Raw genomic sequence first — 23,090 nt, 5'->3', positions numbered from 1 at the left:
TTTATCTTCTTAAAAGAAATGCAATACATTAAATTAAATTCATTGTAATGCAAGAGTCGAATTTCCATGCATTTTTTCAAAAAAAATAAAATTTACACGCCTATGAATCTCTCCCCGTTTGTTACCAATCTCCTTTTCAAATTAATTGTAAATTTTTATATATAATATATATGAAAATTTACATCCATTTTAAAAGAGGCAATATGTATTAATATATCTTATTTGTTGATATACTTTTCAATTCACTACTAGAAAATTATATGCGAATAATATTTTATTTCTCTTTAAATTAACTAATTGTTTAACTCATAAAAATGATCTAGTGATAGATCATGAACATGGATAAAGGAAGCTCGCTGACAAGCTTGGCTAGAACAAAGTCAGACCAACTTGTGGAGACCGTAGCCGCGGCTTTCAGATCACCACCAACGCCGGGCGACAGCCAACGAGGAGGAGGCAGCGGCACCTCGGCCGACAGTGGCGGCGGCATCCTGTCTAGGAAGTCGAGCCGGCGGCTAGCATCGCCGGGGCGCGGCAAGAACGTGAATAACAACACACACATTAGGAAGTCGAGGAGTGCTCAGCTTAAGCTAGAGCTGGATGAGCTGATGAACAGCAGCGCGGCTCTAAGCCGAGCCTCGAGTGCCAGCTTGGGACTCTCCTTTTCTTTCACCGGCTTCACAATGCCACCGGAGGAGATCGCCGACTCCAAGCCGTTTAGTGATGATGACATACGTGAGTATATATTTATTTATTTATTATTATTATTTTTGTTGGTGTTGTTATAAGAATATTTTTAAAGATATATATAACATTGCCTCAATATAATAAAATTCTTGGATATGAAAATTTTATTTGATTGACTGAGTGGTTAATTTAATTTTTATACTCATAACATTTAAAGTTTTAAGAGCACATGTCAATCACTATTGTCACTCAATAATAGTCACACAACCGAAAAAAAAAAGTTGTTTGCCTGCTTTGCAATTGTCACATTATATGATGATGGCCTACTTTTTTATAAAATTATTTGGGTAAAATGGAATTAAATAAAATAGTATTTGCGCCATCTCACACGATATATATTTTTTAAAATATTGATAAATAAAATAAAATAAAATATACATCATATTTTAATTTAAATTATATATAAAAATTATTTATTTTAAAATATATATATATCGGAGAGTAGAATATAACAACAATAACTTAATAAAGCTGGGAAAAAAGGAGAGGGCCGGTACCTACATTTTTGAATATAAATCCACTCAACACTTTAAAAAGTTTGTAATTATTAGGCAATGATGATGATATAGGTCCCTATAGTATTCTTCCAATATTAGAGGAAAACACTAAACTAATCTTATCCTTCTTATTCATCATTGTGGTTATTATTGTTGTATGTGTCTTAATCCAAGTAATTAATTATGGTCCAAAAATTAATTGTCGGGTTCTAAGGAAGTTGGAGACTAAAGTCAAAATTTGAGATGTTGACTTGAAATATATATAAGGAAATGAAGTCAAAGTTTTTGTGACTTTTATGTGTACAAAATGTCACACCAAGTAGTTAATTTTCATTTAAGTTCATATAGACTGTAGTATACATATGAAGGTCTTGTTCTAGGCAGAAGTAAAGGGCACAACACATGTTTTGACAAAATGTAATATAGAGTACAAAGATATTTGGTTCCTCAAAATATATAGCAATTAAGTACTATAAATTAGTTTATGTGGCCATAAGACAAAAAAAGAATAGGCAAACCTTAAATAAATATCCAGTCTAAGAATCAATTGTTGAAATTTAATTAATTTGTATCAATGTTGAATATTGCAGCAGAAGATATCGAAGCAGGAACAACAAGGAAGCCAAAGTTTCAAGCTGAACCAACTCTACCAATTTATCTAAAGGTGCCAATTACGCAAACCAGATAACTTCAACGAATTCCCTTCATCGATTGTTCGCTCCTTCTATTGATCTGTACTTTCATTATAACAATGCCCAGGTCCTCGTAAACGTACCATTAATGGAGGAATTTATGATTCATTCATTAAGGAAGGAGAGAATCACAGACAATCTTTAGTTCGTGGTTCTTCAAGTCTTGGACATTGTCTTAATTTTCATAGACATTCATGTACAAGACTTTTCCCCTTCTTTCCTAAAAAAAAAAAACGAAATTATTACAGCATGCATGCAGCCTTCGAGATTCATAAATTTATTCTACTTCGGTCAATGTATGCATAATGTAGATATAATTTATAAACAGAGGAAAGAAGGCTACGGATGCATGTAGAATATATTCAAGTACCTGAAAATTGAATAATTTTGAAAGGAAAGACTTTTTGATATGGAACTTTCGAATTTTGCAGTTCACTGATGTAACTTACAAAGTGGTTATCAAAGGCATGACAAGTTCTGAAGAGAAGGATATACTGAATGGGATCACTGGTCTTGTGAATCCTGGTGAAGTTTTGGCGTTAATGGGACCTTCGGGAAGTGGGAAGACGTCGCTGCTCAATGTTCTTGGGGGTCGGATACAGAGCCAACCGACTGTTGGTGGTTCAATCACTTACAATGACAAGCCATACTCTAAGTTCCTCAAGAGTAGGTAATATTGAATCTATATTACTTCCGTTCCAAGATACTTGTCCATCTTGTTATTTACTATCTATAAAAAAATTGACAATTATTTTAGGACGGAGGTAGTAACTAATAATGGAAATGTCCACAATTTAAGAATATATTACATTGATAGCAGGTGTCAAAATGAATCTTATATATAGTGTGCTATTTTCTTTCCATATACTTAACACAAGGTGCGGAGATATAAACATAACAAATTATCCTATTTTGACTTATTGACCAAATAGGGGTCAATGAAAGATCTATTTGTTGCAATGAGTAAGAATAGCCTGATTGAAAACTTATCCAACACAAGTTGTTTTTTGGTGTGTGTTTGCAGGATTGGATTTGTGACGCAGGATGATGTTCTGTTTCCTCATCTAACTGTCAAGGAAACTTTGACATATGCAGCGCTTTTACGACTGCGAAAGGTTTTGACGAAAGAACAAAAGGAAAAACGAGCAGAAGATGTCATACACGAGCTGGGACTGGAAAGGTAAAATACTCTATGCTCGGTTATTTTGCAATTTGCACTACACATGAGTGCATGTATAGCCACAAGTAAAAAAATGAATTTACATGAAGTACTAAAAATTATAGGAACGACGTACTCATGAGGTTGGTCAATGAAACAGGCTGCAAGTATAAACTATATTTGATGTGTGCAGGTGCCAAGATACAATGATCGGCGGATCCTTTGTCCGTGGAGTGTCAGGTGGTGAGAGAAAGAGAGTTTGTATTGGCAATGAGATTATAATAAACCCGTCACTTCTGTTCCTCGATGAACCCACTTCCGGCTTGGATTCTACGACAGCTCTAAGGACTGTTCAGATGTTGCAAGACATAGCAGAGGTTTGATGTCTATATTCAAATACTTCTCCTTTAACCTTTGATTACAGTCCTGTCCATCGTATAGCAAGCTGAGTGAGTACAAAGGTTTCTAAAGAAAAAGTATGTTCCATGAAACAATTACTGAACATAGTGAGCAAATGAGTGAACGATTTTTCGTTACTGACCTGTTAAGTTTCCATCTAATTGTAGGCTGGAAAGACTGTGGTAACGACAATTCATCAGCCGTCTAGCCGATTATTCCATAAGTTCGACAAGCTGATCCTTTTGGGAAAAGGGAGCTTGCTCTACTTTGGAAAAGCATCAGAGGCAATGATCTACTTCTCATCTATCGGATGCTCCCCTCTTATTGCAATGAACCCTGCAGAATTCTTGTTAGACCTCGCGAACGGGAATATAAATGACGTATCTGTTCCATCAGAACTAGAGGATAGAGTTCAAATAGGGAATTCTGATAATGAAGCAAGGAATGGCAAGCCATCTCCAACAGTTGTGCATGAGGTAACGAGATGCTGACAATTTTGTTCAAACATTATCACCATCAAAGTAATAATCCAATATGACTATTGCTTTCACAATGACAGTACCTGGTTGAGGCATACGAGACACGTGTAGCAGAGAACGAGAAGAAGAAGATTCTGGCTCCCATTCCCCTTGATGAAGAAGTGAAGGCAAAAGTATCTACGTCGAAACGACAATGGGGTGCAAGTTGGTGTCAACAATACTCCATCCTATTCTGGAGAGGTATCAAGGAAAGGCGTCACGACTACTTCAGCTGGTTGAGAATCACTCAAGTTGTTTCGACTGCAATCATTTTGGGATTACTTTGGTGGCAGTCAGATAGCAACACCCTGAATGGCCTGCAGGATCAGGTAAAAATCACACTTTTTTTTCTAACCTGATATTGCTCAGTCCATATGTTTTAATACATCTGAAATCGGTCACTTCAGACATTTAAAAACATACTACCAATATGAAGAAGTAAAAAAAATTACAATAGGAAACTAAAAAACCTTTTCCCATGGTATAGGCTGGGCTGCTCTTCTTCATCGCTGTATTCTGGGGATTCTTTCCGGTGTTTACCGCGATTTTCACCTTTCCACAAGAAAGAGCAATGCTGAGTAAAGAAAGGTCAGCTGACATGTACAGATTGAGTGCATACTTCCTGGCGAGGACTACAAGCGATCTTCCTCTCGACCTTATACTTCCAGTTCTCTTCCTTGTAATAGTCTATTTCATGGCCGGCTTGAAGAAAAGTGCAGGCCCCTTCTTTCTAACTGTGGTTACAGTCTTTCTCTGCATCGTCGCTGCGCAGGTATCTAATTTTGAAACTTTCACGACTAATAAAGTTTCAGAAAACAGCACGTCAAACTTACTAACAGTGACTATCTACTACAACGACAGGGCCTTGGACTTGCCATTGGCGCTTCGCTCATGGATTTAAAGAAAGCCACAACTCTGGCTTCTGTAACAGTCATGACATTCATGCTTGCCGGAGGATACTTTGTTGCGGTAAGAAAATCCGATAATATGACAATAAAAGGTGTCTAACGCCTTATGTGCTACTCCATCCATCCAAAATACTTGTCACTTTTTACGTGCATTTTACATACGAAAATTGACTGTATTTTGAGGCAGAGGTACTAATAGGTAGACTTAGAAGTTGGAACCTGATAATCTATTTTCATTTTGCAGAAAGTTCCAGTGTTTGTATCTTGGATTCGATATATGTCATTCAATTACCACACATATAGACTACTTCTGAAGGTGCAGTATGAACAAATATCTCCCTCTATAAATGGGATTAAAATAGACAGTGGCATGATGGAGGTTGGCGCTCTTGTCGCAATGGTTTTCGGCTACCGGCTCTTGGCTTACCTATCGTTACGGCGAATGAAGTTATCTGGCGCTTAGAAAATAAGATTTTTGGACTATAACCTTGATTCCAATTTACACTGCTTCAATATTGCTATCTAAGGAGGCTTGAATTTAGGATGGGAAGTGGAGTTCATCCAAATTAACAGACAATGCTATTTTGTAGCAGGGAGGATATTTTGCAGTATTCTGAGTTAGTCACAATCTTTAGATGACTTATATTGTAAGACAGCAATATTCCTTTTGAACTTACTAACTGCGAGTTGCGCTTATGCTTGTGTATTAAATCCAGGAATCAATCTCTCTAAGATACTTAGTAGTGACCAGATGGGTGGAAAGACATCAAAAGCCATTATGTCAAGTATCAGCCATCTAGGCAAGAAATATATATATTTTTTATGCAGTACAGACTCAGAAGTCAGAAATAGGTTAGGTAGAAGACTTGCCGGATTACGTACAATGATGCAGAATGTCTAGGATTCTACCGTGCTATGTCGAACAAGCTAGGAAATGCTTACGTTTCGCATAACTCACGTCCTTAAATGAATGCTCATGCTAAAGTCCATAGCCAACCCAGTGAATGGAAGAAAATTTTCAATCATTTAACTTTAGTTCATCAATTCAAATTCCGACCACTGTTGTATTCTGTTTTTATCTTATTAAAAAATAAAATACAGCTATAAAAAAAAAGTGAAAACAACGAAATGAAAGAAATATTTTAACCACCAAAGCAATCATAAAAAATAAGTCTATACCTAGGATGTCTTGTATCCAGCTGCATTATTTTCATGGTAAGACTTCCGTTGTAATACGTCCTGCAGTTGAATTGTAGACGATATTTTGAAAAAATACCTACAGTTTTATTTAGTTCGACTGGTTAGAAGTTTTATCCGGAGATTTTCAATAAATTGACAGGAATCAACCATTTTTATTAACAAAATTGTTCCTCCTTTATCAACAAATAAAAATAAAGTATGATTTTGTTAGGATTCCGTGATTTACTTTCCTAGTTAGAAACAGTGTTGGAAATGTTTGTTTCGAGGATCCAGAAATGATGCTTACAGAGTGAAAGTGTATTCTGACTAATTTGGCGGATTAATGCAGCTGTGCTAACGGTGACAAGTTAACACAGAATAATAAAGACAGTGCAGAAAGTAAACAACACAGGATATATTCACGCAGTTCGGATTACCCTACTCTACGGGGCCTCGCCCAGTGGTAAACGGCATTCCACTATTCTTGCAACAATAAGACAGTACACGGATTACAATTCGCAAATATATAATCTACTTCCTATTTCACTAAGTGGATCCTTCGTCTACATTAACAGCCTAATCAATCGGACTAGGACTTACAACTGCCTTACCAAACGGGTAAGGACTTTCTTGTAATCTCCTCACAGATCACAAGAGCCGGTTGCCTTACCAAACGGGTAAGGACTTTCTCGCAACCTCCACGCGGATTACGAGCACCAATGCCTTGTCAAACGGACAAGGACTTCCTTGCAATCTCCAAACACATTACAAGTGTCACAAGTTCTTTGCACTGTACTGACAAACTCTGATGCATTTGGATTAGTGCTCACAGAACCACAATCACCCTCTAACAGTTCACAGACACACAGGTCAAACAGATCGTGAATAGTATGGTGTAGAAAGAAAAACGTCTTCTTCTCCAAACAAGTCGGCAAAATTGATAACCAGTAAATGCTCAGCTCGACGTCTTCTTAGGGTTGTAGAGTCTTCATATTTTTATACTTGAAATCCTTGAATCTTGGAGAATAAGAGTTCTTCACAGATTAGAAAAACTAATTCCTTTTGCTGTAGGAATAGTATCTCCATAAGAATCCTTTCATCACAGATTAGGAAAACGAATCCCTTTCAAAATAGGAATTGTATCCCATGAGAATCCTGTTATTAATATAATACATTTCTTATAAGATTTAAATTAAGACTCCTTAATAGAATAGGAAATCCATAATTAATTTCTAAACAAATCGGATCACAATAAGAATCAGATCCCAGTAAGGATTCTTCAATTACTAGTTTCCCAATAAGACTTGTATAGTAAGAACGAAATCAAATCTTCTACATAACTGGTTTTGACGAAAATAGCCAACTTACAGTAACTGTCGTGTAAACAGAATCAGGTTAACACAGGTTAACATCACAGGCGGCAGTTTGTCTCAACAATCTCCCCCTTTGGCATTTTTGACAAAACCCTCCATTTTAATCTTCAAATCTTCATACAGCAACAGAAGCACCAAGTAACGGGAACACCAAGTCTTTACAACATGGAAACTAGTAAAGTGCAACCAATTGCAGAACTGTGTTCACATACTCCAGGTAACACAGTATCGATTTGCACAGATCTGGCCGCTAGATTTGAACGCCAAAAATATCTCCCACTTTTTGTCAACAAATCGCCAAGACACCAATCAGAAAGAACAAACTAGCAGAAAAGTCAGATTAAGTGTAACAGGTCCAAAGAGTTACTACAGAAAATGCCAATAGAACGAAATTTTCGAATTGTCAATCATAACAAAACCTTCAGCAGTTAGAAAGCTCCCCCTGAGATTTAGCTTCGAGCAATCTGAGCTTCCAACTGCAACCTCTTCGCCCTTAGCCGATACTCCTATTTCTTCAGAAATTTCACCATTTCTCTTGCAATGGCTAAGGCTTCAGGAGTCAAAACATCTTCTTCTTCAGCTTCAACAGGATTCACTGCTCTCTTTTCATCTTCTTCATCACTGATGTCCATGATATGCTCCCCGTGCATGAGCTTGAAGGTTTCTGGCTGGGTGAAGGCTTCACTTTCTTCAATTGTCAGGTCTTGGTTGATCAAAAGAGAGAAGATAGTAGCTGGATAAGCATAACTCCCATATTTCCTCGACTGTCCAGCAAAGGAAACTATCTGTGTTGGTGTGTCTGCACGGCATCCAATTTGTCACAGCTACTTTATGCAGGACTGAATAGAAAGCTGTCAATTCAGCTGGTTTAAATGCAGAATTACCACCATACCAGGTGTGCTTACGATCACCTGTTAGCTTAGACGCAAACAGATTGTAGTTTTCTTCACACTTCTCCTCTGGGTTTTTGATGTGGAAGTTGGTATAGAAAATTAAAAATTCTTCAGAGTAGTCATCTTCCTTTTTAAACTTTTCTTTCCTCTAGTGTTAACAGGGATCTCAGCAACATCTTCTTCCACTGGCCTTTCAATTTCTTCACTTTCAATCTCTCCATCAGATAGAGGAACATTGGGTCGCTCCCCCTCAGCCACAACATCAGCAACATGAGACTCCCCCTCAGTCTGAGTCTCCCCCTCAGCTTAAAGGTTAGCACTGATATCAACATCAACTTGATCCTCTGTGTTAGCAGGATCTTCAGCAATTATAGGCAAATTAGAGACTTCTCATCATCTCATCTTACTGCATCAGGCTTTCTCCTTGGGCTTTAGCTCATCACCGCCCACCTCGCTAGCTTCCTGAACACGGCAAAACCTCCAACCTTCTTTTTGTATTTTTCCTTTTTGTATTTTTTTTATTAATAGAATAGAAAAAATAATAAAATGGTATCTACAAGGGATGGAAGCACTTATCTCAAGTCTCACCTAATGAAGCACAGTCCGAGAGCTCCCCTTAAGAACTCAAAGCGACTTCCATCTAGACTCTTTGTAAAGATGTCTGCCAATTGGTTTTCGGTTGAGACATATTCCAAGGCCACCTTCTTCTCTTCGACAAGTTCTCTAATAAAGTGGTGACGAACTTGGATGTGCTTCGTTTTGGAGTGCTGCACAGGATTTTTTGATATGCTTATCGCACTGGTGTTGTCATAGTAGATAGTCAACACACCTTGCTCCAAGCCATATTCTTCCATCATTTGTTTCATCCAAAGTAATTGTGCACAACAGCTGCTGGCCGAAATATACTCTGCTTCAGCTGTGGATAATGACACCGAATTCTGCTTCTTGCTAAACCAAGACACTAGATTGCTTCCAAGGTAGAAACAACCTCCTGATGTACTTCTTCGATCATCAACACAGCCTGCCATATCAGCATCACTGTAGCCAACTAACACTCTATTCGTATCTTTAGTATACCAAAGCTCCAAATCTGTGGTTCCAGAAACATAGCGCACGATTCTTTTCACAGCCTTAACATGTGACAGTTTTGGATTTGCTTGGTATCTTGCACAAACTCCTACATTGTAGCTCAAATCAGGTCTGCTGGCACACAGATATAACAAACTCCCAATCATGCTTCTATAAAGTGTAGGATCAGCATCTTCCCCTTCAACATCTTTGGATAAATGCTTATTTGTTCCCATCGGGGTTCTTATGGGTTTTGCAGATTCTAACCCAAACTTCTTCACCATATTCTTGACATACTTTTCTTGAGTGATAGACGTTCCATCCTTCCATTGTTTGATCTGAAAGCCTAAGAAATAGTTTAACTCACCCACTATACTCATCTCAAATTCACTGGTCATGCTGTGAACAAACTTCTTTCTCTCCTTCTCACTTGTTGAACCAAAGATAATGTCATCAACATAAATCTGGGCTATGGTCAATTCGCCCCCTGTGGATTTGAGAAACAGTATTATATCAACTCCACCTCTGCTATAGCCCTGTTGACACAGGTAAACCGATAGTCTTTCATACCAAGCCCGTGGAGCTTGCTTAAGACCATATAGAGCATTTGTCAGCTTGTACACATGATCGAATAGGCTGGGTCAGTAAATCCTTTAGGCTGCTCAACATACAAACATTTGAGCTATGCTAATCAGATTATGCTTAAGACCATCCACTAAGAGGACATTCTTAATCTCCGGCAGGTTTCCTTCTCCAATTATGACATTCGAATTTCCATCACCGTATGTAACAGTCCCCTGTTTCTTGTAAATAATATTCTTCAAGATTTCTTCTTCACCTGTCATGTGGTGGGAGTAGCCACTATTAAAATACCAGTAGGCTACCTTTTTAGATGAAACTCTGCATATAAGAGCCTTCAATTCTCTCTTCTTCACCCAAATATGCCGTTAGGAGTGATTGACTATATCAACCTTCTTATTTGGATGCCTTTTTGGAAGAGAAGTAATAAGTCTTCGAATATCATCTTGTCAAACAAAACACCTAGGTCTTATATGTCCAGATTTATTACAATAGTGACATATGATTCTATTTCTAGTCATTCTATTTTTATGTCCTGAATTGCTTCCTCTTTCTGTTCTTGATGGTTTATGGCCTATCCCAAATAGATTATTCTTCGGAGACATTTTATTCAGGATCTCATCCAGATTTCTCTTTCCTTTGTTGAATTTCTCAATTGTACAGTTAGCTTGCTCAAACTTCTTCTCAGACTCTGACAATTCAGACTTCAATTGTACAATCTCTGTTTCGTATTTTTCAATCACCTTATCGAAATCCTTCCTTTCGGCTAACAGTTGTTTTACTTCGTCAGCAAGTCCGTGATTGATTCTGCGAGATTCAGCCATTTTTTCAACTAGATCTTTGAAGGAAATGTGTATGTCTTCAACTTCACTATCTGAGCTCTCATCAAAACTTGAGTCATCCTCTAGTTTACCTGTGCTAATAATTTCTGTGTGCACAGATGTACGGGCAGCAAATGCATTATGAGCAGGAGACTCAATCTCACTTCCACTATCACTGAACTCAGATGGGTCTTCGGATGTCTCCTCATCACTCCATGTGGATATGAAGGATTTCTTCTATTTTTCAAGAGTGTTGGCACACTTGACAGCAATGTGACCAAAACCTTGACATTCATGGCACACCTGGTTCTTCCTTCACTTGATTCTCCCTTTTCAAATCTTTGACTACCACCTCCTGACTCATTCTTTGATTGAAAGTTTCAATTATTCATCGGATTGGTTGAAGAGTAATCATTGAATTTTGTCTTGTTGAACTTCCTATACATCTTTCACATATTTTTCGTCAATAGTGCCAGCTGCTTATAGAATGAGAGTTGCTCACCTGTGCTTGCAGATATATCTTCCACTCCAGTTTTAAAAGAAACAGATTTAGATTTAGACTTATCTCTATTTCTCATAGCCAAGGTCATCTCATGAGTTTTAAGCTTTCCCATTAGATCATCAAACTGCAGGGTCTCGAAATCAGTAGATTCACTGATAGCATCCATCTTCGAGCTAAATTTCTCCAATAGCGATATCATCACTTTTCTCACCAGTTTGGATTCCGAAATTACCTCGCTAAGAGCAGCAGATTCATTAGTAATGTAACGAAGATTCTTTTCAAAATCAGCAATAGTTTCATCATCTTTCATGGTTAGAGTTTCAAACCTGATGGAGATGAGGTGTAGCTTTGCTTGTCTAACTGATTTTGTTCCTTCATACATAAGTTGAAGTGCATCTCAAGATTCCTTGGCCGTCTCGAAATTCTGAATAATCTTGAATACACTGGGACGTACGACACATTGAATGATGCTAACAGATTTACTGTTTGCTGCACAGGTAGTTGATTCAGCTGTTGTCCATTGGTCTTCACTCTTGACTGCTTCAACACCATCAACAGTGGCAGTAGGAGGTGTCCACAGAACCTGTGTAGCACGCCAGATAGCTTTATTCTAGCTTTTCAGGTACCACTTCATTCTATTTTTTCAATAATCATAATTGGATTCCGTCAGTAAGGGAGGACGAGTGGTTGAACCGCCTTCTTCAATCTTGTCTTTCATGGTCAAAATACTCAAGATCTTTTCTCAAGAAGATTTTTTGAGCCCGCTCTGATACCACTTGAAAGTGTATTCTGACTAATTTAGCGGATTAATGCAGTTGTACTAATGGTGACAAGTTAACACAGAATAATAAAGACAGTGCAGAAAGTAAACAACACAGGATATGTTCACGAAGTTCGAATTACCCTACTCTGCGAGGCCTCGCCCGGTGGTAAACGACATTCCACTATTCTTTCAACAATAGGACAGTACATGGATTATAATTCGTAAATATATAATATACTTCCTATTTCACTAAGTGGATCCTTCGTCTACACTAATAGTCTAATCAATCGGACTAGGACTTACAACTGCCTTACCAAACGGGTAAGGACTTTCTTGTAATCTCCTCACAGATCACAAGTGTCGGTTGTCTTACCAAATGGGTAAGGACTTTCTCGCAACCTCCACGCAGATTACGAGCACCAATGCCTTGTCAAACGGACAATGACTTCCTTGCAATCTCCAAACAGATTACAAGTGTCACAGGTTCTTTGCACTGTACTGACAAACTCTGATGCAGTTGGATTAGTGCTCATAGAACCACAATCACCCTCTAACAGTTGTCAAACAGATCGTGAACAGTATGGTGTAGAAAGAAAAACGTCTTCTTCTCCAAACAAATCGGCAGAATTGATAACCAATATATGCTCAGCTCGACGTCTTCTTAGGGTTGTAGAGTCTTCATACTTTTATACTTGAAACCCTTGAATCTTAGAGAATAAGAGTTCTTCACAGATTAGGAAAACTAATCCCTTTTAGTGTAGGAATAGTATCTCCATAAGAATCCTTTCATCTCATATTAGGAAAACCAATCCCTTTCAGAATAGGAATTGTATCTCATGAGAATCCTGTTATTAATATAATACCTTCCTTATAGGATTTAATTAAGACTCCTTAATAGAATAGGAAATCCATAATTAATTCCTAAACAAATCGGATCACAATAAGAATCAGATCCCAGTAAGGATTCTTCAATTACTAGTTTCCCAATAAGACTTGTATAGCAAGAACGAAATCAAATCTTCTGCATAACTGGTTTTGACGAAAATAGCCAACTTATAGTAACTGCCGTGTAAACAGAATCAGGTTAACACAGGTTAACATCACAGGCGGCAGTTTGTCTCAACACAGAGGAAGATGAGTTTGATGAGAATGCAGAGTTTTCAGAGTCGGCATGAAGAATTTTAAGCCTGGTATTGCAAGGAGTGAACTTGACTATCAAAAATGTCTAGACTATTTAATCACTATAAATGTTGGAAAATTATGGTTTGTTAATTAATGATAAAATCATGTTACATAACCCACAAGAAAGGAAGATTGTTGTGTAGGTAAAATACATTGTATACTAAATGGTTTAAAACCATTGATTATTTAAAACAAAAAAGGTTAGTGTAAGAATTTTAGTAAATTGGAAATTATGCACACCTTATGCGGTTAAATCCTAGAGGAATATAGTCCATAATCCAAGAAGCAATATAGTGGGGGCATTAATTCCTTGAGGACTGAACTTGACTGTCACAAAAGTCTGGACCATTTAGTCACTGTAAATGTTGGAAAATTATGGTTTGTTAGTGATTAAATCATGTTACATAACCCACAAGAATGGAGAATTGATATGCAAGTAAAAGGTATTGTATACCAAATTGTTAAAACCATTGATTATTTAAAACAGAAAAGGTTAGTAGTTTATATATTATGAAACTAGACCTATGCAGCTTGAAAACTGTTATGGGTAAATGGAAACAGTTTTGAAATTAGTTTATATATTATGAAACTAGACATATTAAAGTTTCTTTTGATATAAAATTTGACTAAAACGGAGCTCATTTGACCCAAAAAATTTTAAACTAAAGTCTAGGTACAAACAGAAGAAAAAATTCGAAAATAGTAAATTGTTTTGAAAATGTGTCTTTTCAAAACAAAATAAATAGTTGTATCTCTTCTCATACTTGCCTACATAAATGAGATGTTTTATTTCATCTTGACACATATAATATTTGACACTCTCCTTCTTTAAAATAAAGATTTCTTTCATCCTTGTTATGTGGTGAGAATCGAAGTTTTCCTACTTTGATTCTCAAGACGTGCTTAGTAAAATCATGGAGGAATATTATCCATAATCCAAGAAGCAACGTAGTGGGGGCATTAATTCCTTAAGGACATTGAGAAATCAATATCTAAACATCCATCCGATAGTTTTTCTACATCGTCAAAGCATCCCAGTCTTAACGCATCATGTCTTCATTTTGCCAAGCCCCATCGAAAAATTTTTGCATCCTAAGAGTTCTACTTGGTAAGAATTTTTAAGAGTAAACACGAATAAAATAATTTGCATAATACTCGGAATACATTGAAATAGAATTTTATTTGCAATGCAAAAAAATCAATTGAATTTAAACAAAAGATAGTGTGATTACACTACTATTAATCCTTTAATCAATACTAGCTAGCTTGACTTCCGTTAATTATGTCTTACCATGAAGTTGGATTGTGGGGCGGTGAGTTAACAGTAGTGGATTAGTGGACAAATATTCCGCTTAACCATGTTCGGGCAAAGCAACATAGCTGTGTGGTTTCTTCCCATTCTTCCGATGTAGGAATTATGAAAAGTAAGAGTAGTCCTATTTATAGTAGCTGAGAGGATTAGTGTAATAAATATCTGTTATATATTTTATATGTTTTTGATTTGATTGTGTCTAGTCATTTTTAATTGGTTCGACACATTTAAAGCAAACATCTGAAACACAATCTTTAATTAGGCTCGATTCCTTCAATTACAACAAGTTTTCTAACTTTACTTGTTTTGGTGCTTCGGTTTCTGTCGATATCAATTCAACCCCATTTTCCATAACTTGAACGACAAGTGTTCGAATGGGTTGTGTTCCGTTTCTTTAAACCATAAGGTTTTAAGGCTTGATTTCATATTTTTTTCTCTAGGTTCAATCTTTATTCATAGTATTGAAATATATATATGCGAGTTTGACCAATAATTACTTCAAATTTGACTTTATTGACCCAATTTATGCTTAAATATTGAGGTGTCATCATTTGATTGATCGTTAAATTTTTAATGTCTATAATGTCCCTTTCAAGACTTAGTTGTGAATATAAAATTTGGTGAAGTATTAAAAAATAACTTAATCTTGAAAGCTTTTGTTGTTTCAAACCCTTTGTTGTTTCAAGTCATCAATTTTTATTTTTTTTATCAATCAATATGTAGTGTATACAAATATAAAACTCTAAAAAGTTAGTAACTGTACACAACCCAACTCTCACATTTAAAGGAACCCGTCAAACAAAAAATAAAAAGAGAGAAGTTAAAAATTATCGTAATCGAAGGAATCAAGCTTTCTTCCAAGTATGGTGAGCTTTAAAAATAAGCATCCCTTATCCTCTTCATTTTTGGATTTGGAGATAGATTTGGTTCAATCCTTTAAGGGAGCATTTCTTTAACGAATTCTCGAATGGAGTAAGGAGATAATTTTGGCTTTTCTTCTAGCATTTTGTATTTCCTCTTCTTCTTTGTTTCTTGAACAAGACGAATTTTTTTCTTGTTGTGACTCTATTTAAGATATAAAATCTTTAAGTTTTTTATACATTTTCTTAAAGAAAAATAAAATCATCACGTAGTTCAAATTATATAGCCCTTGCGTTTAGCCAAAGAATATGAAGTAGCTTATTCTTGTATATATAGGAGATAATTTATTTGTGATAGTTTAGTGTAATCTAATTTCGAAAAATTAAATTGGTTCATCTTAGTTTAATATCATTTTGGAGAATTTTTTTGGGGCAATTTAATTTATACTCGTTATCGGATAATTAATTTGGGCATGTTAGTTTAATTTTATTACAGAGAATTTGTTGTTGGACATATTAGTTTAATCTTAGATTGGACAATTTTGATTTTGAACATGTTAGTTTATTCTTAATTGGGAGATTTTTATTTAGACATATTAGTTTATTCTCATTTTAGAGAATTTGATTTGGAGATATTAGTTTAATCTCATTTTGAAAATTGATTTGTACATATTATTATATTCTCACATGAGAGAATTTTATTTGGACATATTAGTTTATACCGTCATCGTAGAGAGTTTTTTTGGACAATTTAATTTATACTTATTGCAGAATATTAATTTGGACAATTTAATTCATACTCAAATTATTTTGGATACGCAAAATAGGGGCCACATCACTATTATATTTAGAGGTCTCATTGTCGTATCGACTCTTTTTCTACATAAACAATATCAACTAACAATGTCACATGCCAACAAATGTTAGTTATTCCATGTTGACTAGAAAACATATTAAATACAAATAAGTTCTCTACTTAAATAGAATATATGATATTCTATCAAAAAAATAGAATATATGTATCAGACACAACAGATTATCCAAATTCACGTCAACTTTAATATCTTTGTTTGTAATCGATAGTACTGAACAAACATCCATGCATACTTAATTAATCACGAGTAAATGAAATGAGTATTTTAAACACGACCTAAAATAGGAATGATAGATTGCACTGCACAAAACAAATGCATCATTTCATGACGACGTTTTGTTAGATTATGGGCTACTTAACTTGATTTGACGGCAACTTCATTTTTTCTACGTCAGCAGTTAATGTAACTAAGAAAATCAAACTATATCTAGATATCATATTCATCAAAATCAAAGCGATCACAAATCATGGAAACAACTCTGCTTGATATATAAATATAGATTGTTTCATTGCTTTTGTTATATTTCTATAGAATGTTCATGTCCAGCCTGTTGCGCATTATAGTATTATTATGAGTTAGTTTTGTACTCAACTTTCTTACTTTGGCAATAAAATTTTGACATTGACAAAAAAAAAAACAAAGAACATGATTCTTGCAGATACAGATAACATATGTCTAGACCAAACCTTTTAATAGATATATGATTGATATGGATGTACCCCATTGCATCTCAACTAATGAATTTTGCAATCAATACCATGGAAACACAGATTAAATTTATGTCCACTATAGAAACTCGTTGTTACTGTGTTGTCCTTAAACTTTCTAAATGGAGTAGTCAAATTCCAAATACATTATCCTCAAATGATATTATAGTGAGTTTTTATACTACTAACTGTCTTAGTTCTACACCAGAAAGAAGGGTAAATACATACAATTATATGCACTGTCAAAAATAAAATCAAATAGTCACAAACACTAGCGTAGAAAAAGGGTACATCTCTAACCCTTATTGAAAAGCAATTGTTACCATACATTGTAGTATCGCTACAGTTGAACTTCTAAACTCATCAAATTTAACTAACGAAAAAGTTAGGCTTCCTATACCTACAAAAGAAAAAAAAAAAAAAAGCTTTTAGAGAGATTGCTTAATTTCACAGACGGTAATGAGTTCTTCTTGTTGAGGCTCAAGAGCAGAATTGATAGATAAATGAATCGATTTTCTTGTTGAGAAATTTTATTTCAATATTGTGGAAAACAAACATCAACCATGTATTTGAATCCTAAGCAAAGGAATAAATGATATCTTTTATTATAAATTTTTTATAAGTTACAACAAAATGTATGAATATAAATAATTGTAACTTATAAAAATAATAGCTTATAAAATATTTATAAATTTGTATTATTTAAAAAAAAAAATATAGAGTATTATTATAAGAATTATGTTATACAAAATATTAATACATTTGGAATGTACTCTTCCTTGCTGCATCCGTGTAGCCGGTTGTTGTCGTTGAAAGAATAGTGCCGGAATGTACTCTTTCTTATCGTACACCTAGGACATGTAACATATCTTAATGTATAAATAAAAACTAGTTTTACATTGTTTTAGGTTTCCGTTTAGGGATAATTTATATTTCATGAAATACAAGGAGGTGAAGCATATCATATAGCCAATTAAGGAATTTTCATGAAGTTTTACCCTAAAAGAGTTTTTCGTTAATGGTTGTAGGTTGTGATTGAGATTCCCTACATATTTATACAATGGGCAGTATATGATATTATTGTCTATGCCATGATCGGATTTGAATGGACTGTTGCTAAGTTTTTCCGGTATATTTTCTTTATGTATTTCACATTACTATATTTCATTTTCTATGGCATGATGATTGTTGCAGTAACCTTGTATCACCACATTGTTGTCATTGTTTCTACTGCATTCTGTGGAATATGAAATATCTTTTCTGGATTCATAGTTCCTCAATCGGTAAGTACATATTTCTTAAATTTTGATAGTAATTAAAGGTTATATCTCGTCCCATAAATCAAATTCTGGAATCGTCCCAGACTATTCCCTTAGGATAATTCCTATTGAACAATATGCTATAAATACATATCGACTTCCTTAATCACGGAGCATGCCGGTATGGTGGAGACCTGGATCTATGGAGACATAAATGACATACTTGACTCTAGAATGACAGTGCAAGACTTTTTAGAGGATTACTTTGGTTTCAAGCAATGAGTTTTTGGGAGTAATTGTCGTTATTATAGTCCGTTTCACAATTATTTTTGCTTTTATCTTTATTGTATCGATCAAGATTTTCAATTTCCAAAAACACTAGGGAGACTATCCACTTTTTCTTTTGATTTATTATCGAAGCCGTTGTAAACTGATTTATTGTGTCACTGGAATTTCCTATAAATTTTTAGGAGTTTATATGATAGAATTTAGCAATACAATATTTTATACATATATACAATATAATTTGGAATAATAGATGATTGTTATAGATAGACCTTAGGTCTCTTTATACTAGATGCATATAATTTTATACAAGATTTTGAATGCTAAATGGATTGTCGACATCACAATATGGAGACGTAAATGGCATACTTGATTCAGGAATGACAGTGCAAGACTTTTTAGATAATTACTTTGATTTCAAGCATAAAGTTTTTGGGGGATATTTGTCCTTATTATAGTCCGTTTCGCAGTTCTTTTTGCTTTTATATATCTTTGATACATCGATCAAGATTTTCAACTTCCAAAGATGCTAGGAGGCTATCCACTTTTTCTTTTGATTCAATAACGAAGCAGTTGTAATTTATTGTGGATCACTGAAGTGGAAATTGAGAATTTCCTATAAATTTTTAGCATTTGAAATGATAGAATTAGCAATACAATATATTTTGGAATAGTAAATGATTGTTATAGATAGACCTCAGGTCTCTTTATACAAGATACATGTATACAATATATTTTGGAATAGTAGATGATCGTTATAGATAGAGCTCGGGTCTTTTATAGAAGATACATATAAATTTTTGAAGGTCGTATATTCTACAACTTTAGCTAACTTCAAAAAGAAGGGAAAAAAAAGCTTTATCAATCAATTTACTTAAAAAAGAAAGTAATCAACACAATTAGATGGTGTATCTTTGCAATTTTATGTCCTTCGTCATCAAAGACTTCAACTAAGGGGCTTCCAGAGGTCGTGACCCTGTAAATATGTTAATTAAATTCAATGTGGATGCAAGCCTCTATTTCACATCAAATATATTATGGTTCATAGAAACTTTGTTAACTATTGTTTCTGATCAATGCTGCTTGTTTGTTATTGATGATTCCTGCAACGAATCACACATAGGAATTGCTATAAGCCTTTATTCATCCACTGCTTCGGTTTCTGATAAAATGAAGAGCTGGTTGAGTTTTACTAATTAATTTAGAGCTGGAATCTGTAATGTATGATAGTATACTGAGCTTGTGTTTTCAATAGTGGTATGTAGAGCACAGTTTCAACATATGGCTGGTCAAGCTCATGCTGCGAAACGAACAGATCTGGTCGGTGTCAAAATGATTCAATTCTACTATACGGTACAAATGTAGTGTCAAAATGTCATTTTGACACTATGAATCAGTAGATCTCCCACACGCTGTAAACACGAAATTTTATCGATTTTACATAAAATCGGGCCGAGAAATATAATCAAGGCAATCTATCAAAATGGCAATAAAGTCATGTTTTCCTCGGTTAACAAGGATTGTATCAAAGTTTTAATTGGAAAATCAAAGATATGATATAATCATATTTTTTTTTATTTTTTATTTTTTTGACAGGAAAGGTTAATCCAAATGCAATGAGTACAAAGGCTCTATACAAAGAGTACAAAGACTCGGAGAAAAACCAAAAAAAAAAAAAGAAAAAAACAGATTAAACAACTTCAAGAAACATTTTTGCTTTTATAATGGCTTCCGAGTAAGTAACGTATTTCAATATAAATCCATTCTTGAGATCAAAATCAACTACACTATTTGCTTGTTCTTCAATGTAGGACCCGGAGGACTTGGGGCTTTGCAACATCTGCTTAATTAGTGCGTCTTTATCTTACCCTTGAAGAGCAAGCTTCTTACATTATGTATAAAGATGGACAGTCTAGGGATTGGAGGGAGGCTATGAGCCTACAACCCTACAAACACACAAAAGGGCTACACGCCACAACCACACAAAAATATTATCACAGCTACACACATTAAAGGTGGAGAAGAAAAGTCTACCTCAATACGGTGGACTCACTGCGTAATCAACATGCCCACAAATCCAATCCAATGAAGTTCTCAAAGTAGCTTCAACTAATTCATGTAAATCAAAAAAATTATAGATATTGTAACCTACACATACAACTTTTTATATTTTGAGATTAATAATCAATCATTGTTAATTTCATTATATTTGCAGTCGTGAATTTTGCTAACACCTATACATGTTAGTCAAATTTTTGTATCTACACACATATAGGTGTCGTTATTTGACTGGCAAAAATATCAACGTAAGCAATACTTAACTTCCGTCCAGCGGGACTAATTATCCTAAACCTAAAGGAATGTAATATGAGAGGAATGTAACATGAGGGATCTATTTTCAGATAATATGCGCTCGAACGTGCGAGCTTCCGGTCTCAAATGAGCAACTTTATAGCCAGTTGTATCAAGTCTGCCATTTCTATCATGAGAGACCGATTTATATATCTGGCCATTATATATATTATAAACTCTGAGTTGATCTATTCTAATAATAAGGAGCGCTTCTAAAATTTATTTATTATTTAAAAGAATCGAACAAGATTGATCAAGAATAACGATTTCCTACAAATCAATTCTTACTTTTATAAATACTGAGTGTTAAAGAAAACGTGAGTCAGGCAAGCCTAAAAAAAAAATCTGGTGAAACTCTAAAATTAGAATTGTCAAGAATAGGACATAAATATTAGATTAATTTACTTTGATCGATTTAAAAAGAGGCTAACTAGTTAATTTTGTGTTATAGTTTCTCATCCTCTGTATAATATAGTCAATACTCTATTTTTTAATTTTTTTTTCAAAAAATTACCAGTCTAAAATTGTAATTAAATTATCTCTCTCTCTCTCTCATTGAATAAACCGTCGACTATAAAAACGTATTATTGATTTCAAGTTTTTTCCACCAAACCCCATCACCAACTTTTTCTTAAACATCTCTCTGTTAATAAGAAATCTAGTCTCTCTCTCTCTTTTCTTCTCTAACATTTTTTCTTCCATGGATATTGACTTGTCCTTGCATTTACATGTAAATGAAAATATGAATTCGTCTTTAAACGAAGAGAGAAATTAGGAAGAAGGAGAGCGGAGATCTATTTATTTATTTTTGGACTGAAGAGAAAAAAAATGGAGACACCAATCGGATTCGTGACGGTTTTTGCCGTATCAGGAAGTGTAGTTCTGATTGCACGTCATGTTCATAAGCGTCTTGTCTCCGAATTCATGAAGAAAATTGAAGTTGAATTCGCCGGTCAGAGATCTTCATGTATATTATATTTAATTTATGGATTATTTTTCTTATTTCATATATATCATGACACAAAATGTTGCACATGCACTTGTTTTACAGGATCATCTAAGAATTTTGATGGAAAGAAGAAAGTAAAATTCGCAGAAAATGTGATAGAACCATCTTCAAATAATAAGGAATATCGAAGAAGACACTCAAATATAAAACCGGTTAATGCGGCTAAGGTCGATCATCATCATCAATATCACGCCAATCGTCAACCTCACCACAAGTTGTTCAAAATGGAGGAAGACGTGACGTTGAAGGCCAATCTTGAGGACACCATGCCTCTCAATAGACAAATTTTGTACAAAGGGATTCTCGAGTATAAAACCCTCTTAAAGGGTGGCAAAATGTGAAATATATGTTAGTAAAGATAGAGCGTGGCATGACTTAGGTTCACAATGAATTATATATGTTATTCATGCGCCTAAGAGTACTTTTTCCTAATATATGTTGATATTGTAGTGTGTGATTTTTGTCTAGGCAATGCGGGAATATGGAAATTTGAACAGCAATTTGTGATTAACTAGTTTGTTTTTTGGGGGAGAGAAGTAAATTTTCTTGGCAGGATTTCAACTGTCTGTTTGTGTAGAATGAAAGTTGGTCTGAATTATTATTATTATTATCATTATTATTATGTAACAGAAAATTATTAATAAAATACAATAATATCTAGCATGTGGATTTGTTTAATTAAATTAATCCTTTTTTCTTTTTGTTACTTTTAGTTAATTCAATTCAAAGTTGGAGTGCTAGCTTCTTCTCCATTCCAGTTATATAAATAGATTAATTAATTGAGCAAAGACTAACTAGTAATTTAATTCTTTCTAGTCTTCTTTTAATTATGTGTGTTCCTTTTAACTTATGTCATCAGGGATGAAACGTCACATTACAATTTCCATAATTATCAAAATATATATAGACCTGTCAAAAAGATTCAAGCCCAAATGAAAATATTAGAGATGGGATCCTACGATATATATACCATCTCTCTATTTGTCGTTTTTTATGCATACCAACATCAAATACTTTAATATAAAAATTATTCATAATTTATCTCTCTGTCTCTTAATTATATTATTAATTATTTGTATAAATGGAGTGTGAGATAAAACTTAACGGAAAGAGAAAAATATGTTGAAATCGTAAAAGTATTGACTATTTAA

At 34.5% G+C, this 23,090-nt stretch overlaps 2 protein-coding genes across 2 annotated transcripts; both read left to right on the top strand.

The window, feature by feature from the left end:
* The first annotated feature begins 332 nt into the window (after positions 1–332).
* LOC139880978 (ABC transporter G family member 22-like) lies at positions 333–5,383 on the top strand. Its single transcript, XM_071865526.1, has 10 exons — positions 333–735; positions 1,835–1,908; positions 2,368–2,606; positions 2,961–3,116; positions 3,289–3,472; positions 3,662–3,970; positions 4,054–4,341; positions 4,500–4,784; positions 4,874–4,981; positions 5,165–5,383. The coding sequence occupies exons 1-10, from the start codon at positions 333–335 to the stop codon at positions 5,381–5,383; spliced, it is 2,265 nt and encodes a 754-aa protein (XP_071721627.1).
* Positions 5,384–21,758: 16,375 nt separating this feature from the next.
* On the top strand, positions 21,759–22,280 carry LOC139880977 (uncharacterized). The gene is made up of 2 exons (XM_071865525.1): positions 21,759–21,882; positions 21,982–22,280. The coding sequence occupies exons 1-2, from the start codon at positions 21,759–21,761 to the stop codon at positions 22,278–22,280; spliced, it is 423 nt and encodes a 140-aa protein (XP_071721626.1).
* Positions 22,281–23,090: the final 810 nt, after the last annotated feature.

The sequence above is a fragment of the Rutidosis leptorrhynchoides genome, unplaced genomic scaffold, assembly GCF_046630445.1.
Source record: "Rutidosis leptorrhynchoides isolate AG116_Rl617_1_P2 unplaced genomic scaffold, CSIRO_AGI_Rlap_v1 contig10, whole genome shotgun sequence".
NCBI classification, from domain to species: domain Eukaryota; kingdom Viridiplantae; phylum Streptophyta; class Magnoliopsida; order Asterales; family Asteraceae; genus Rutidosis; species Rutidosis leptorrhynchoides.
This window is presented reverse-complemented; position numbering and strand designations above follow the sequence as displayed.